The sequence below is a fragment of the Sus scrofa genome, chromosome 16 (assembly GCF_054392235.1).
Source record: "Sus scrofa isolate SSC_HxYL_T2T_F1_AM1 chromosome 16, Sscrofa_HxYL_maternal_Yorkshire_Landrace_v2.0, whole genome shotgun sequence".
Classification (NCBI taxonomy): domain Eukaryota; kingdom Metazoa; phylum Chordata; class Mammalia; order Artiodactyla; family Suidae; genus Sus; species Sus scrofa.
Window position 1 is genome coordinate 34,337,283 of NC_139398.1, and position 15,703 is coordinate 34,352,985.

The 15,703-nt window shown below is 33.0% G+C and overlaps 1 protein-coding gene and 1 long non-coding RNA gene across 9 annotated transcripts in view; one reads left to right on the forward strand and one right to left on the reverse strand.

Annotated features, from left to right (window-relative positions):
• NIPBL (NIPBL cohesin loading factor) overlaps positions 1-15,703 on the forward strand; it is a 212,276-nt gene that overhangs the window by 118,739 nt on the left and 77,834 nt on the right. For 6 of the 8 annotated variants that reach the window (XM_085002054.1, XM_021076590.2, XM_085002053.1 and 3 more), the window contains one exon: positions 3,310-4,935. The exons of the other annotated variants lie outside the window; for them this stretch is intronic. In XM_085002054.1, coding sequence (XP_084858180.1) covers positions 3,310-4,935 — 1,626 coding nt within the window. The remainder of the gene's footprint in view (positions 1-3,309; positions 4,936-15,703) is intronic. 8 annotated transcript variants of the gene reach the window in all.
• Positions 1,719-12,083, reverse strand: LOC146395503 (uncharacterized). The gene is made up of 2 exons (XR_014831180.1): positions 5,419-12,083; positions 1,719-5,231 (listed from the first exon to the last, which is right to left on the reverse strand). It is a non-coding gene; the product is annotated as an uncharacterized LOC146395503 (long non-coding RNA).

Consider the following 15,703-nt stretch of genomic DNA (forward strand, 5'->3'; position numbering starts at 1 on the left):
TTCTCAATCTTTTGCTCAAACTTTTAACATCTGTAATTACATAAATTAATTTTAAAAGGCAATTTATCTTTGCTTCTGGGATGAGCTACCAAAGACATTAATATCTCCATGTGCTGAAAATTCCTGCTTTCTCTTATTAAAGAGGGGGTTTCTTTGTTCATCTTTGCCTATTTCATCTTTTCCCAAGGTCCACTTTCCATGTTAGCAAGTATAAGGAATGGCCTAGCTTCACTAATTTTTTTATGATAAGATATTCTTGTACTATAGCCTTTATAAGAAATAAATTATTACCTATTTGCATTTGGAATAGGAGATTGGGATTTTGGACAGAAATAGGACAATTAGCCACTTAATCTGTACTGTGGTTTAGGGATGAGACGTTTTCATTTTTTATAATAGATTATTGTGTGTACAATTGTTGGGTTTTTTGCTTTAAGTGTTTTCAGTTATCACTTGTGATATGACAAGTTAAGCAAGTGATAAAGGTTGTTTCCTACAAGCATAATTGAGTGCACAATTTATTTAAAGCTCAGATCTTATTTTCAAAATATCAGAATCAAGATGACGTGTTGTTGTCTTAAAATTGTGATATCTTTTTTTGTATGCATTTTCTTCAGGAATATATGCATTCTGATAGACAATCTTATGTTCCTCAGTGCTTAAGAGGGCTTACAGGTAATAGTGTCCCAAATATTAAAATTATTCTTCATAGAGATGGCTTTCCATCATTAGGTGAAGGTTATGATGTAATGAAGACTGATAACAAAAGTGGATAGACAAAAGTGACCTGTGCAGATTCAGAGCCACTTTACAGGAATAAGTTCATGTGGAACTGAATCAGATCAAGTGAATCAGAACCTGCGTGCTCTTAACGTATCCAAGAATCCTTGCAGCAGTAATGGAATTTTTCCGGTTTTTACAGAAGAGGTGAAGTACTTTTCAATAGTTGAAAAATTAAAACTTTGTATTTAGCAATATTTTATGCTAGTAGAGAAATTGTAAGATCTTTCCCGATCTTAATACATCACTCACGTGCAAATCCTTTTTGTTTTATTATAATCATAGCATCTTTAGTTTAAAATAACTGTCAAACACGATAATTTCTTTGAAATTAACTCTTTGCTAAATTTTCCGTTTTAATAATGAAAAATAAATTGGAATTAAGTTAATGATCTATTAAGTATTTTATAATCCTTTAAAATTTAGCCTTCAAGACGTTTGAATGTTCTTTTAACAGATTGTTCATATCAGTAAAAGAATGAGCCACAGATCTCTGAAGAGAACTCTTCAGATGCAGGAGATCTGTGTTACTATAGTTCCTAATTATGCTTAGGTTTCCATTTTAATGACTTTATAAAGCATATTTAATTGAAGAATACAAAAATCAGATTAGATTACACTATTTAAATTTATAGATGCTTAAAATTTTTTCTAAATGCTTATAAAAATTTAAGAGATAAGTATAAGGTGATACAGCATCTTCTTTTTTATTTATTTTTATTTTTTTATTTTTATTTATTTATTTATTTATTTTTTGTCTTTTTGCCTTTTTCTTGAGCCACTCCCGCAGCATATGGAGGTTCCAGGGCTAGGGGTCTAATCGGAGCTGTAGCCACCAGCCTACGCCAGAGCCACAGCAATGCGGGATCGGAGCCGCATCTGCGACCCACACCACAGCTCATGGCAACACCAGATCCTTAACCCACTGAGCGAGGCCAGGGATCGAACCCGCAAACTCACGGTTCCTAGTCAGATTCGTTAACCACTGTGCCACGATAGGAACTCCAGCATCTTCTTTTTTAGATGATAGTTATTTGTTGTGCCTTATGAGAAGATATAAAGATTATTTTGTGTGGCCTAAGTTTCAAAAGTAAAATTCTATAAGGTATCATTCTGAGTGCTTTTTTCTTAGGTGTTGATGCAGAAAGCTTCGTATAAGTTCTTGAATTACTTTTAACTAGGGGAAACAGTTTAATGATAATATGCTTTATTATCATCATGTAGTTATTTTGCAAATGGAGCATATGTTATGATTTGATTTCTGAATCACTGAAAAAGCAGAATTGCTTAGTTCTACAAAAAAAATTACTGGCAAATATCTGAAGTAAGTTTTAGTAATACTTAATTGGATTTTAAGCTGGAAGGGACTGCTCCTTCTCACTTTGAAAACAAAATGATGGAACTTTGGTGTGTAAAAGAATCATTACTATTAAAATCTTTTTTTCCAGGACTCTGTTCCAAAGTATTAAGGGGCTGTTTTTTTGGTGGTCAGTTTGACTTTTCACTTTGTGATCCTGTTTGCTTAAATGATAGATACTTTATCACATTAATGAATACCGTAAGAGAATCTAAAGGTTATCCTGAAAAAAATGTTTAAAATGACTTTTAAAACCGCCAGGCAATTCAGCAAGTGTTATTAAAGTAGACAAAAATCTCAAGATGCTGTAATGTTATAGTTGTAAATCACGTTATAATTCCTAAGACCTAACTGGAGATTCAGTTTATAGAAAATGACCTTAGGAGCCTCTTGGGTCAAGTGGAATCATGCACAGAAATACCTAGCTGTTAAAAATACCATGACATTTAATTAAAGTGATAGATTTATGTTTGTGTGTATTTTGTCTTTATATTGTGGAATACTGTAAATTATTTCTTACCGAGCCAATATATAGACCCCCTAGACCTTATGTTGAAGAGCTGAAGCATTTTTCTTCAGTTGAAGTTGCTTGAGATAGGATTTATCTAAAAAGTTCTTATTATATGCTTCTCATTTCTATACTTGTATTTTCCTTATCTAAATATGCTTCTGTGTGTTAGCTTTTAAATTCCATTTGTGCTGTTGACACCTTGAAGAATTTGAATCCTGGATTAATAATAAACTATTAAATTTTTCTTTTTCTTTATTACTCTCCTCATTCACCTTTTTTTCAGTGGCATGATTTCTATTTTATTTTAGGTTTTATTCTTTTCCATACTTCTCTTACTTGTGGCAAAAGTTTAATTTCCTGTTTAGTATGTGGGCAGATTTGGAGCTCTTTGTAGTTTTTACTAGCTTAGCAGTTTAAATGATCTTTTTACTATAGTCACTAATACCTACTGAGGTACAGCAAGCATGAATACTTCCTCAAACCTTGTTTGAAAAGTATTATGCCATTCGTGCTTACTATTTTATATATGTCTGTTGACATTTGCATTCACCACATTTGAAAAACATTGTGACTTTAGAAACTAGTCAAAGTCCATAAGGTTTTTAATAAGATAAGAATATTTGTCTATTACTGATACTGAATATTTATCTTTGAATTTCAGATAAGCCTTTGAAAAAAAGAAAACAAGATTCTTACCCACAGGAGGCTGGGGGTGCTACAGGAGGTAATAGACCAGCTTCTCAGGAGACGGGTTCTACGGGAAATGGGTCAAGGCCAGCATTAATGGTTAGCATTGATCTTCATCAGGCAGGAAGAGTGGACTCTCAGGCTTCTGTAACTCAGGATTCAGACTCCATAAAAAAGCCTGAAGAAATCAAACAATGTAATGATGCACCTATTTCTGTTCTTCAGGAAGATATTATTGGAAATCTTAAATCTACACCAGAAAACCATCCTGAGACTCCTAAAAAAAAGTCTGATCCTGAGCTTTCAAAGAATGAAATGAAACAAAATGAAAGTAGATTGGCAGAATCTAAACCAAATGAAAACAGATTGGTAGAGACAAAATCTAGTGAAAGTAAGTTAGATACTAAAATTGAGATACAAACAGAAGAACCTAAACAGAATGAGAGCAGAACGATTGAATCCAAGCAAAATGAGAGCACCACAGCCGAGCCTAAACAGAATGAAAATAGACTGTCTGACACAAAACCAAATGACAACAAACAAAATAATGGTAGATCAGAAACAGCAAAGTCAAGACCTGAAACCCCAAAGCAAAAGGGTGAAAGCCGACCTGAAACTCCAAAACAAAAGAGTGAGGGGCGTCCTGAAACCCCAAAGCAAAAGGGCGATGGACGGCCTGAAACTCCAAAGCAGAAAGGTGAGGGCCGACCTGAAACTCCAAAGCAAAAAAATGAAGGTCGTCCTGAAACACCAAAACATAGACATGAAAATAGGAGGGATCCTGGAAAACCATCAACAGAGAAAAAACCTGAAATGTCTAAACATAAACAGGATATTAAATCCGATTCACCTCGGTTAAAATCAGAAAGAGCTGAAGCCTTAAAGCAGAGACCTGATGGGCGATCTGTTTCTGAGTCACTAAGACGTGACCATGATAGTAAACAAAAGTCAGATGACAGGAGTGAATCTGAGCGACATCGAGGTGATCAATCTAGGGTTCGAAGACCAGAAACATTGAGATCCTCTAGTAGAAATGAACATGGCATTAAATCTGATGGTTCAAAACCTGATAAACTAGAAAGAAAACACAGACATGAATCAGGGGACTCAAGGGAAAGACTGTCTTCTGGGGAGCAGAAATCAAGACCTGACAGTCCTCGTGTTAAACAAGGAGATTCTAATAAATCAAGACCTGATAAGCCTGGTTTTAAATCACCAAATAGTAAAGATGACAAAAGGACAGAAGGCAACAAGAGTAAAATAGACAGTAATAAAACGCACCCTGACAATAAGGCAGAATTTCCAAGTTATTTGTTGGGGGGCAGGTCTGGTGCATTGAAAAATTTTGTCATTCCAAAAATCAAGAGGGATAAAGATGGCAATGTTACTCAGGAGACAAAGAAAATGGAAATGAAAGGAGAGCAGAAAGACAAAGTAGAAAAAATGGGATTAGTTGAAGATCTAAATAAAGGAGCTAAGCCTGTAGTTGTTCTGCAAAAACTGTCTTTGGATGATGTTCAGAAACTTATTAAAGATAGAGAGGATAAATCAAGAAGTTCCCTTAAACCTATCAAGAATAAACCATCAAAATCAAATAAAGGTAAGAATACTTATTCTGTCATCTGTATTCTAATCAGTTTTCTTTTGATTTTTAGGGTTACTATGGATTTTTCTGAAAGGGAAATTTACAAAAATCAAATACTACTATATGAAAATAAAACTTTTATATAAAACAACAGTGAATTATTTACAGTAATGTAGATAAAAAGTTTTCCGTGAAAATTCTTTTTTCCCACTCTACTTGAACTTCTCACCATAGTTGTGATTTTACTATTGGTACACAGAGAAAAGGTTTTTTTCCTGTTTAATTGTTTCATTAGTTTTGAAAGTTGCTTTCTAATCAAGTGAATGACTAGAATTAATGATTAGAATAAATTATTTTAAGAATATCCAGTGTCTCAATACTGTTTTCTTGGAGACCTATCACTAAGAGTTTGAAGTATACAGTTTAGGAAGTCATATAAAAGGTTATTTCATCTTTTTGTGGAGAAGGTAGTTATGAATAATGTATTTTTTTAAATACATAGTTTTGCCCTTTCCTATGGAAAAGTCATAGGAAATGGAATTTAACCTTCTTAAATTGACTTCAGTCATCAATTTGTAAGGCTTTTTGGTACTTTTGTTTGGGTGGTTTTTGTCTTTTTGTTTTTTTGGGGGGAAAAGGGTTTGGCATGATTTCTAAGTTCTCTGGTTACTTGAGTGATATTGTTTCTGGGGGTGTCTTAAATGCTTGAATATTTTCTGTACAGTGGCAGTTTGTACAAAAAATATAATTTTGTGTTCCTTTATATATTGTCTTTTACACACACACACACACACACACACACACACACACACACGTAATTTGATGATGCTGTATGGTAAGATTTATTTAGCCTGTGCAATATAAATAGATTGGTATATAGTTTAAACTATGTAAAATTAAAAATTTATATCCTCAATAGCTATATATGACAAGTTGCTTCCCTTATTGCAGATAGAGAACATATGCATCATCACAGAAAGCTGTGATCTACTGCAGTGTATTAGGAGATATAGAAGGTATATTGGTATTTTTGTAGAATGCTGTTATACCTTCTCTGTTAAAAATAGCTCATTGAAAACAGTATTACTACTTAGAACTCTTTATTCAAAGAAATAACTTTTCATGACTAATCTGTCTTTATTCTTAGATGGTCTTCTCAAATGTTTGCTTTTTTCACTATTCACTCAGTTTTGTCTTTCAAAAATGAAAAGATTGCCTCTGAGTCATTAATATTTGTATTATTTTATTGAAGCTTTCAGATTTTAAATTATGCCAGTCAGGCCTGTGGAAATTAATTAAAACTCTAGCTTTAATTGGTTAATAGTCTTTAGTATTTTAAGTTGAACGCCTCTTTTTAGAATTGTTTATGTAAAAGAATTTGTTAGAATGTAGTGGTTAGCACTATAATTGTTTTCTTTTAGATAAAGATTGTCTTTAATAATTTTCATGAAAATTTGGGAGTGGCTTATATATATATTTAAACTTAAGACTATAATTACACAACTTTAGAAAAGTCAGTTGGAAAGATGGAAAGTGGTACCCTCTTGTCCCCTTCATCTGGACCATCTTTTTCTCCCCTGCCCTCTGTCAGCTTATGCCAGCCTCGCTTTCTGAGCTCTGTTCTAACAAAGAATCCTTACAGCTGAACATCAAGAAATGAATATAGCTCTTAATTAGTAACTGCTGTGTTATTGCCCCTGTTTTTTTTTTTCACATATGATTTCATTGCTTGTGAATATAAACTTTTTGATACTAATCCACTGTTTCTCCTAAATATACCTTTAACACAAATGTATATACTTGATATGTTGGTGTTAGTAACTAATCTGGGTGTGTCTGCCTGTTAGAATATGATGTTTGTGTGTAAGCATGTGCATGTATGTAAATACACATATTAATATGTATGCAAATATAAAAAGTGAACCTTTTCATCAGTGCTTAGATTCATTTCATGATCCCACATAGATATCTTTTGGCTTTATTTATGCCATAGCTTTAACAACTGTTTTTCAGTAATGTACCAATTTTAGCTTTATTTTAGATCTCTGCTACTCAGCAATAGCAGAGGTACATAATTGTGGATTTTTAAAATTACATACATAGAAAGGGCCAGTTGTGGATTACTACTTCATAGTGCACATTACTTGGGATTGTCTTTGGATAGTTACAGAAAATGACGTATTCAGATACATTGGTGTTTTCCTAAGCAAAAACTGAATATTGCCGGGATACTTTGTCATTGATTCCTAGGGCCAAAATTCATGGTACGTTTCCTTTCTTGGAAGAGCTATAGCGTTTCGTTGTTTAAATATTTTACCTGATATCCATATTTAAAATATTCTCTCAGGTAAATTTTTCTGACAAGTTATAGTTTGTGACTTTATTTAAAATTTTGTATTATAGTTGATTTATAGTGTTCTGTCAATTTCTGTTGTACAGCAAAGTGACCCAGTTATACATATATATGCATTCTTTTTCTCACATTATCCTCCATCATGTTCCATCACAAATGATTAGATATAGTTTCCTGTGCTATAGAGTAGGATCTCATTTTTTATTCACTCCAAATGCAGTAGTTTGCATCTACTAACCCCGAACTTCCAGTCCATTCCAATTCTTCTCCCTCCCCCTTGGCAACCACAAGCCTGTTCTCCATGTCCATGAGTTTGTTTCTTTTCTGTAGATAGGTTCATTTGTGCCATGAATTAGATTCCAGATATAAGTGATATCCTATGGTATTTGTCTTTCTCTTTCTGACTTCACTTCACTTAATATGAGAGTCTGTAGTTCCATCTAGGGTAATTTTAAATTTTTTGAATATGCCTTAAGCTGATAAATTTTGAGTGGTAGGGCTATAGGTTTATGACTCCTAGTATTTATTTTTGTCTTTTGTATGAACATTTTAAATGTAAAGTGACATTGTTGTATTTAATTTTATTTCTCAGGGGATATGTGTATATCCCTAGAATCTAGCATAATACCTAGTACATAAAAAGCACATTAAATTCCTGTTGAGTGAATAGACTCTATTACCACCATGTTAGAAAAGGTTTTTGTGTGCAGATTAAAATTGTGTATTCATCTTTTATGTTCCTACCAGTATATAGCACAAGAGTTACATAATTTTCAACTGTTCCCTGAAGTTTCTAATAATTCTTTCTACCCTGACAACTATGTAGTTCTTGTTATGATCCAAAGACCTATTCATGTCTGTTTATTCTTTGTCTGTATTTTGCTGTATAGCTTTTACAGGATTGGCTCGGAATCAGTTCTGTTCTCATATCCTACTCTGTCATCTTCCCAGTCTTTTTACCATCACCATGTTTCTTCCTTGCCAAGGGGGAATGGGAGTGGGGAGTCAACATAATATTTATAAAACCTTTAAGTTTTTAAAAATATCTTCCGCCTATAGTTCAGGCAGTGTATTAAATGCAAAAATAATATCTTTATGGTTAAAATATTTTTAGTCATAATATTACCCTAATATAGCCTGATGCACAGTATGTCTCTAAATTTAAAAAATAAACATGCCATCTTCAAGCCTAGGAATGATCATCAACTAACATGTCTTATATGTCATTAACAGTTTATTATTAGTAATTACACACTTTAACAATTCTATTTTGGGTTTTCACAATTCCAGAATATTTCAAAATACCTTAGAATTATATCCACGGAAATCGCTTGAAATATCCCATACTATTCATTATTTGAGATCATGTCCTTTAAACTAAAGAATTATCTAACAGCTCTGATAGTCAACAGTGTTAAGGTGTAGTGCTCATTTGATTAGGTAATGATTACAGTCATTATTAGAGACAGTCATTTCACCTTAATTATTTTTGTAGTAAAAAGTTGATCACTAAAATAGTGATTGCCTTTTATGTAGCATTGTATTTAGGACTCTAGGATTCTCTAAATCTGAGAGAAAGAACTGTTTCTGAGAGTGAATTTTTGGTAAAGTTTATGAATTCCTAAGTTGAGAATTTCTCAGTAAAGCAGATGTGATTTTATTATTCAGACCCCTTAGTAATACTGCAGCAGAAATTTATTTTGGCTCATTTGAACAATACTTTGTCCATGACTTCTGTTCATAGAATTCCTTTGGCCCAAATTTTGCTTAGTAGATAATTACTATTACTATTCACTTAAAGAGATTCATTAAGTACAGTTTTTTCGTAAAAGTTAAAGTTTTCCTCTCTGTAGAAACACATATGTGATTGAGAGGTGAAAATATAACAAATAATTAATCCTGAGAGAACATCCTTCTGTATATGAAGAAATACACATTACTCTAACATACTGAATTTTTTCTTATCTAAAAAATGTTATTGAAACCTTATGCTGCAGGAGCCTGATACAAATATTATGATAATTAATACCTACTTGATAATGTAACATAGTGTAGTATATCATAGTAGTATATTAAATAGTTAATAATATGTGGTATAATGTATCATAGTATGTAAAAATACATGATATGATGTATTATACTGTAGTATAATATCAAGTAGGTATTCATTATCTTAACTGTATCATGTTCTTAAACAGGGAGGTTTTTCAAAAGCTTATTTAAAAATAAGATAATTCAGTATTTTAGGGTAATGTAAATTAGAGTAACAGTATACACTCCAGAAATTAACAGAACATTGTAAATAACTATACTGCAATAAAATAAAATACAGTCTTTAAAAATAGCATATGCTATGACATAATATGATACAATGTAACACGAATTTTTTTTTAACATGGATCCCCTTCTCCACCACAGAAAATTGGCATTTTCTGACTATTAATGTACTAACTTTTGAAAATCTTCCATTAAGCCCATTTTATATTGTAGTTCCAAGAGCATTAGTATCTGAGCCTTGACCAAATCCATATAAAAAATTCAGTCATCTCATTTTTAATTGAATTTTTCTAATGAAGAAAATAATTTTTGGAGATAAGTCTCACTTTTTTGTGCATACTTTATATTCAGTGTATGTCTGAAGACATTGCTGCCACCATTTATTACATTCCAGTTTTACTGGGCTGTAATTAACATAGAACATTGTATTAGTTTAAGGTTATAAAATAATGAATTGATATGCAGTTGTTCCTTGGTATCCACAGGAGGTTGGTTCTAGGGCCCCTCACAGATATCAGAATCCAAGTATGCTTTCATTTCCCGTATATAAAGTGGTATAATAGTACAGTCAGTTCTTTGTATCCACAGGTTCCCCACCCACAGATATGAAGGACTGACTGTATGTATCTATTGCAAAACGATTGCCACAAGAAGTTTAGTTAACATCCATCACCTCGTGCTGTACTTTGCATTCCCAGAGCTTATTTCTCTTATAACAGAAAGTTTGTACATTTTGACTACCATTACCCATTTCACCTACCTCCCACCTGTGGCAACTATTAGTCTGTTCATTGTTTCTATGAATTCTGGGTTTTTTTAATTCTACATATAAGTGAGATCATACAGTATTTGTCTTTCTCTGACTGACTTATTTATCTTAGCATAATACCCTCAGAGTCCTGCCATGTTGTTGCAAATGGCAGGATTTCCTTCTTTTTTTGGTTGAATAATATCCACAGTGCACACACATACACCACATTTTCTTTAACCATTCACCACCCATCAATGGACTAAATAACTTAAGATTGTTTCTGTGTCTTGGCTATTATAAATAATAGTACAATGAAAATGGAGGTGCAGATGTGTCTTCGAGATAGATGTTTTGCTTGGATATATAACTAAAAAAATTGCCCAGTCATATGGTTGTTCTATTTTTAATTTCTTTAGGAACTGCCATACTGTTTTCCGTAGTGGCTGCATCCACGTTCCCACTAACAGTGCACAAGGGTTCCCTTTTCTCCACATTCTCACCAATACTTCTTTTGTATTGTCTTTTTGATAATAGCCATTTTAACTGGTATGAGATGATATCTCATGGTTTTGATTTGCACATCCCTCATGATGAGTGATATTAAGCACCTTTTCATATACTTCTTGGCCATCTGTATGTCTTCTTTGAAAAAATGTCTATTAAGATTCTCTGCCCTTTTTTTAATCAGATTGTTTGATTACTTTTAGTATTGAGTTGTATGAGTTCTTTACATGTTCTAGATATTAGCCCCTTATCAGATACTGGCTTTGCAAATATTTTCTCCCATTCACGAGGTTGCTTTTTTGTTTCATTGATGGTTTCCTTTGCTGGGTAAAAGCTTTTTAGTTTCATATAGTCCCATTTGTTTATTTTTGCTTTTGTTGCATTTGCTTTTGGTATCAATTCCAAAAAATCACTGCCAGAACTAATATCGGGGAGCTTATTACTACCCACGTTTTCTTCTAGGCGTATAATGGTTTCTGGCTTTGCATTCAAGTCTTTAATTCATTTTGAGTTGATTTTTATGTATGGTGTTTAATAGTGGTCCAGTTTTAATCTTTTGCATGTAACTGTCCAGATTTTCCCAACACCATTTAATGAAGTTACTATTATTTTACCATTGAATATTCTTGGCTCATTTTTTGTAAATTGATTGACTGTGTTCCATCGATCTATGTGTTTTCATTGCCAGTACCATACTATTTTAATTATTATAGCTTTATAATATAGTTTGGAATCAGGAAGCATGGTGTCCCCAGCTTTGTTCTTCTTTCTCAAGATTGCTTTGGCAATTTGGCTGTTTTGTGGTTCAAACAAATTTAGGATTGTTTGTTCTATTTCTCTGAAACATTCCGTTGGAATCTTGATAGGGATTGGATTACACTGAATCTGTAAATTGCTTTGGGTGGTATGGACTTTTTAACAATATTAATTTTTCCAATCCGTAAGTGTGCAGTATTTTTCCATTTATTTGTGTCTTCTTCCAACTTCTTTCTTTCTTTCATCACCTATGTCTAATAGTTTTTAGTATACAGATCTTTTACCTTCCTTGGTTAATTTATTCCTAGATATCTTATTGGTTTTGACATAGTTGTAAATGAGATTGTCTTAACCTCTCTTTCGATAGTTTACTGTTAGTGTATGAAAACATACCTGGGAGTTCCCTGTGGCCTAGCTGGTTAAGAATCTAGCATTGTCACTGCTGTGGCTTAGATTTGATTGCTGGCCCTGAAACTTTCACATGCCTTGGGTACAGCCAAAAAAAAAAAAAAAAAAAAAAAATGGTGGAAGCTGAAAAGAAAAACACAACTGATTTTTGTATATTGATTTTCTGTATTGCAACTTTACTGAATTTATTAGTTCTAAAGTTTTTGGTGGAGTCTTTAGGGTTTTCTGTATATGATAACATATTCTACAAATAGAGGCACTTTTAGTTCTTCTTTTCTGATTTGGATGCCTTTTATCTCTTTTTATTGCTAATTGCTCTGGCGAAGACTTTCAGTGTTACAGTAAATAAAAGTGGCAGGAGTGCCCATCCTTATCTTGTTCTGATCTTAGAGTGAAAGATTTCAGCTTTTCACCGCTAAGTATAATGCTAACGGGGTTTGTCACATATGGCATTTATTGTGTATGTACATTCCCTCTACCCAGTTTGTTGAGAGTTTTTATCATGAATGGAAGTTTAATTTTGTCAAATGCTTTTTTGCATCTGTTGAGATAATCATTATTTTAAATCCTTCATTTTGTTAATGAGGTCCATTGATTGTGGACGTTGAACCATCCTTGTATCCCTGCAGTAAATCATATTTGATCATGATGTACAAAATCTTTCATGTATTGTTAAATTTAGTTTCCCAATATTTTCTTGACAGTTTTTGGATCTCTGTTCATCAAGGATATTGCCTTGCAGTGCCCTTGTCTGATTTTGATATCTAGGTAATGCTGGCTTTGTAAAATGAGTTTGGAAATGTTTTCTGTTCTATTTGTATAAGAGTTTGAGAAGAACTGGTATTAAGTCTTCTTCAAATGTTAGGTAGAATTCACCAGTGAAGCCATATATCCTGGGCTTTTCATTGTTGGGAGGCTTTTAGGACCAGTCACCTAGTAATTGGTCTTTTCTTCATGGTTTGATAATCTTTGTTGATTATATGTTTCCAGAAATTTATTCATTCTATTTATTTGGGTCTTCTTTTTTTTTTTCTTGGTGAATGTGGATAAAAGATTTATCTATTTTGCTTATCTTTTCAAAAATCCAACTCTTTTTCATCAGTCTTTTCTATTCTCTTTTTAGTCTCTATTTCATTATAACACTTCTGGTCTTTGTTAGTCTTTTTTTTTTTCTTTTTTTTTTTTCTTTTTCTTTTTTTTCTTTTTTTTTTTTTTTTTTTTTTTTTTTTACTGGCACATCCACAGCATATGGCAGTTCCCAGGCCAGGGGTTGAATCAGAGCCACAGCTGCAGCAATGCCAGATCCTTTAACCCACTTCACTGGGCTGGAGATCAAACACTCCCCTCCACAGCAGCCCAATCCACTGCAGTCAGATTCTTAACCCACTGCACCACACAGGAACTCCTGTTATTTCTATCCATCTACTAGCTTTGGGCTTACTTTGTTCTTTTTCTGGTTCTTTGCGGCAAGTTAGGTTGTACTTCTACCATCTAATTTTCTCACTGTGTATTTCTATCAAGAAAAGGATCATTTAATCCCTGCTCCTACTTTCTATGTTGGGTAGTTGTAAATTGTCATTTACATAATAAACTTCCTAGAAAACATGTTTCTTTTCATAGTTCTTCCTCATAGTAATTTGACTGCTTCACATACTGCTAGTGTCAATATCACAACCATGATGCTTAAAACAAGATTTTTCTTAAAAATATTTTCTTCTGCATGCTTCATTTATAATAGTGTTCTTTTAGTTGCTATAAACTAACTCCTTGGTATTTTGTCTTCATTAAATAAACCGGTTTGCAATGAGCTGAACCTTGCGGAATATAACTTTAGTGATTGCACTTGCAAGGTGGGGGGGCACCTTGTTTGATATTGGATAAAGTATAACATAATGTAGATCAGGTGTCAGCAAACTTTTTCTTAAAGGCCCAGATAGTAAATATATTGTTTCTGAAATTATAGTGGGAAAGCAACCATAGGCAGTATATAAATGATTGTGTGTCACTGTATTCTAATGAAACTTAATATACAAAAACAGGTGGTGGGGTAAATTTGACCCCACAGACTATAGCTTGGTGAGCATAATATAAATATAAAATTGAAATTTTGTATAAATAGATCTGATAACTAGATTCCTTATTCTGTAGCAAATACGATCTAAAATTTGTATATCCCACTGCCATTTGAGTATTTTTATGTGTATATAAAAAAACTAATAACAGAGTTTTGAATTTTCCACTTTTATGTAGTATTTCTTAGTATGAAATTAGCCAAATATAATATTTTTGCCAGGTTATTTAATATTTGTGAGTACTTATTTTTATATAGCAAAATTATATATAAATTATTAGTATATAGTTGATATATTAAATATAGATATTTACCAAATATGTTCAGACAAGTTACTTTTAAAATATTTTATACTTGTTGCATGTCAATTATGGAATCTCATCTCCCAGTCTTTTCACTTTTTGGGTAACTTCTCTATAGTTGTCGATATAGAACAACTAAGAATTATTTTCAGGATTTAGAATTTTTCAGCTAGAAAAATTTCTTGGAAGACCGTAAATTTATTCTAATAATTACACTAATCATTCAATAAATATTTCTGGCCGTCTTCAACACCCAATGCACTCTTTTAGATGCTGCAAATACAGCCAAGTCTATGACTTTATCAAGTTTATGACCTCATGAAGAATATGGATAACTAAAGATACAGTGACAGTGTAGTAGTCTTAAGAGAAAAGTGCTATGTGAATCCAGAGGAATGGGGGGGGGGGGTCACATGTGTTTTTAGCACAAAGGCAGAAGAAAAAAGCAACACAAGTTTAAAGAAGTTAAACATTTAAACATTGTTTCTTATAGCCCTTGTTAGTAACAACATAATCAGAAAATATGCAATTCCTAGCTTTGTTAGAAAATGTTTTTCTGAAATATTATAAATCTTACTAGGAGTTCCCATTGGCTCAGCCCATTAAGAACGTGACATAGTGTCTGTTAGGATGCGGGTTCTATCCCTGGCCATGCTCAGTGATCCTTAACGTTAGCTAAGGATCTAGCCTTGCCACAAGCTGCAGCACAGATTGCACATACAGCTCGGATCCCAAGTGGCTGGCTGTGGCTGTGGCGTAGGCTGGCAGCTGCAGATCTGATTTGACCCCTAGCCTGGAAACTTCCATATGCTGCAGGTGTGGCCCTAAAAAGAAAAAAATAATGTTGCTAAAATTCTCAAATCAGCCTAATGTAATAGTAGTTAATCAAATGGCTAATAACATAATTTAATACTTGATCAGATTGATTAAAATACTTAACAAATATCCACGTGTGAATTTTGTTTGTGATTTCATAGTTTCTGGTTTCTTCATGATCTTAGACATGCTAAATATTTAACAATATCTTGGGCCCAAATATTCCTTTGTAAAGTTTGGTTATGAAGAGTACGTAATAGTAACATTACCACTTTTCAAAAATGGTTAAATTCATGGCATCTGCTAAACTATTCTCCCATCTCTTTAGGAGAGACATTGAATAACTCTTAGAAAATTTCCCTTCTAATGTCTTTCCCCTACCAGTCCATCCCACAAATTAGTTTTAGAGTAATATTTCTAAAGCCTCTTTACTTTTATGAGCTTACCTTCTTTTTCTCCCCACTGAACATCTTGCTCTGTCCAGAGCATACTGCACAAAGTCCCTCAAACTTAATCTTCTTGGGATGCTCTAAAATGGCTACTGA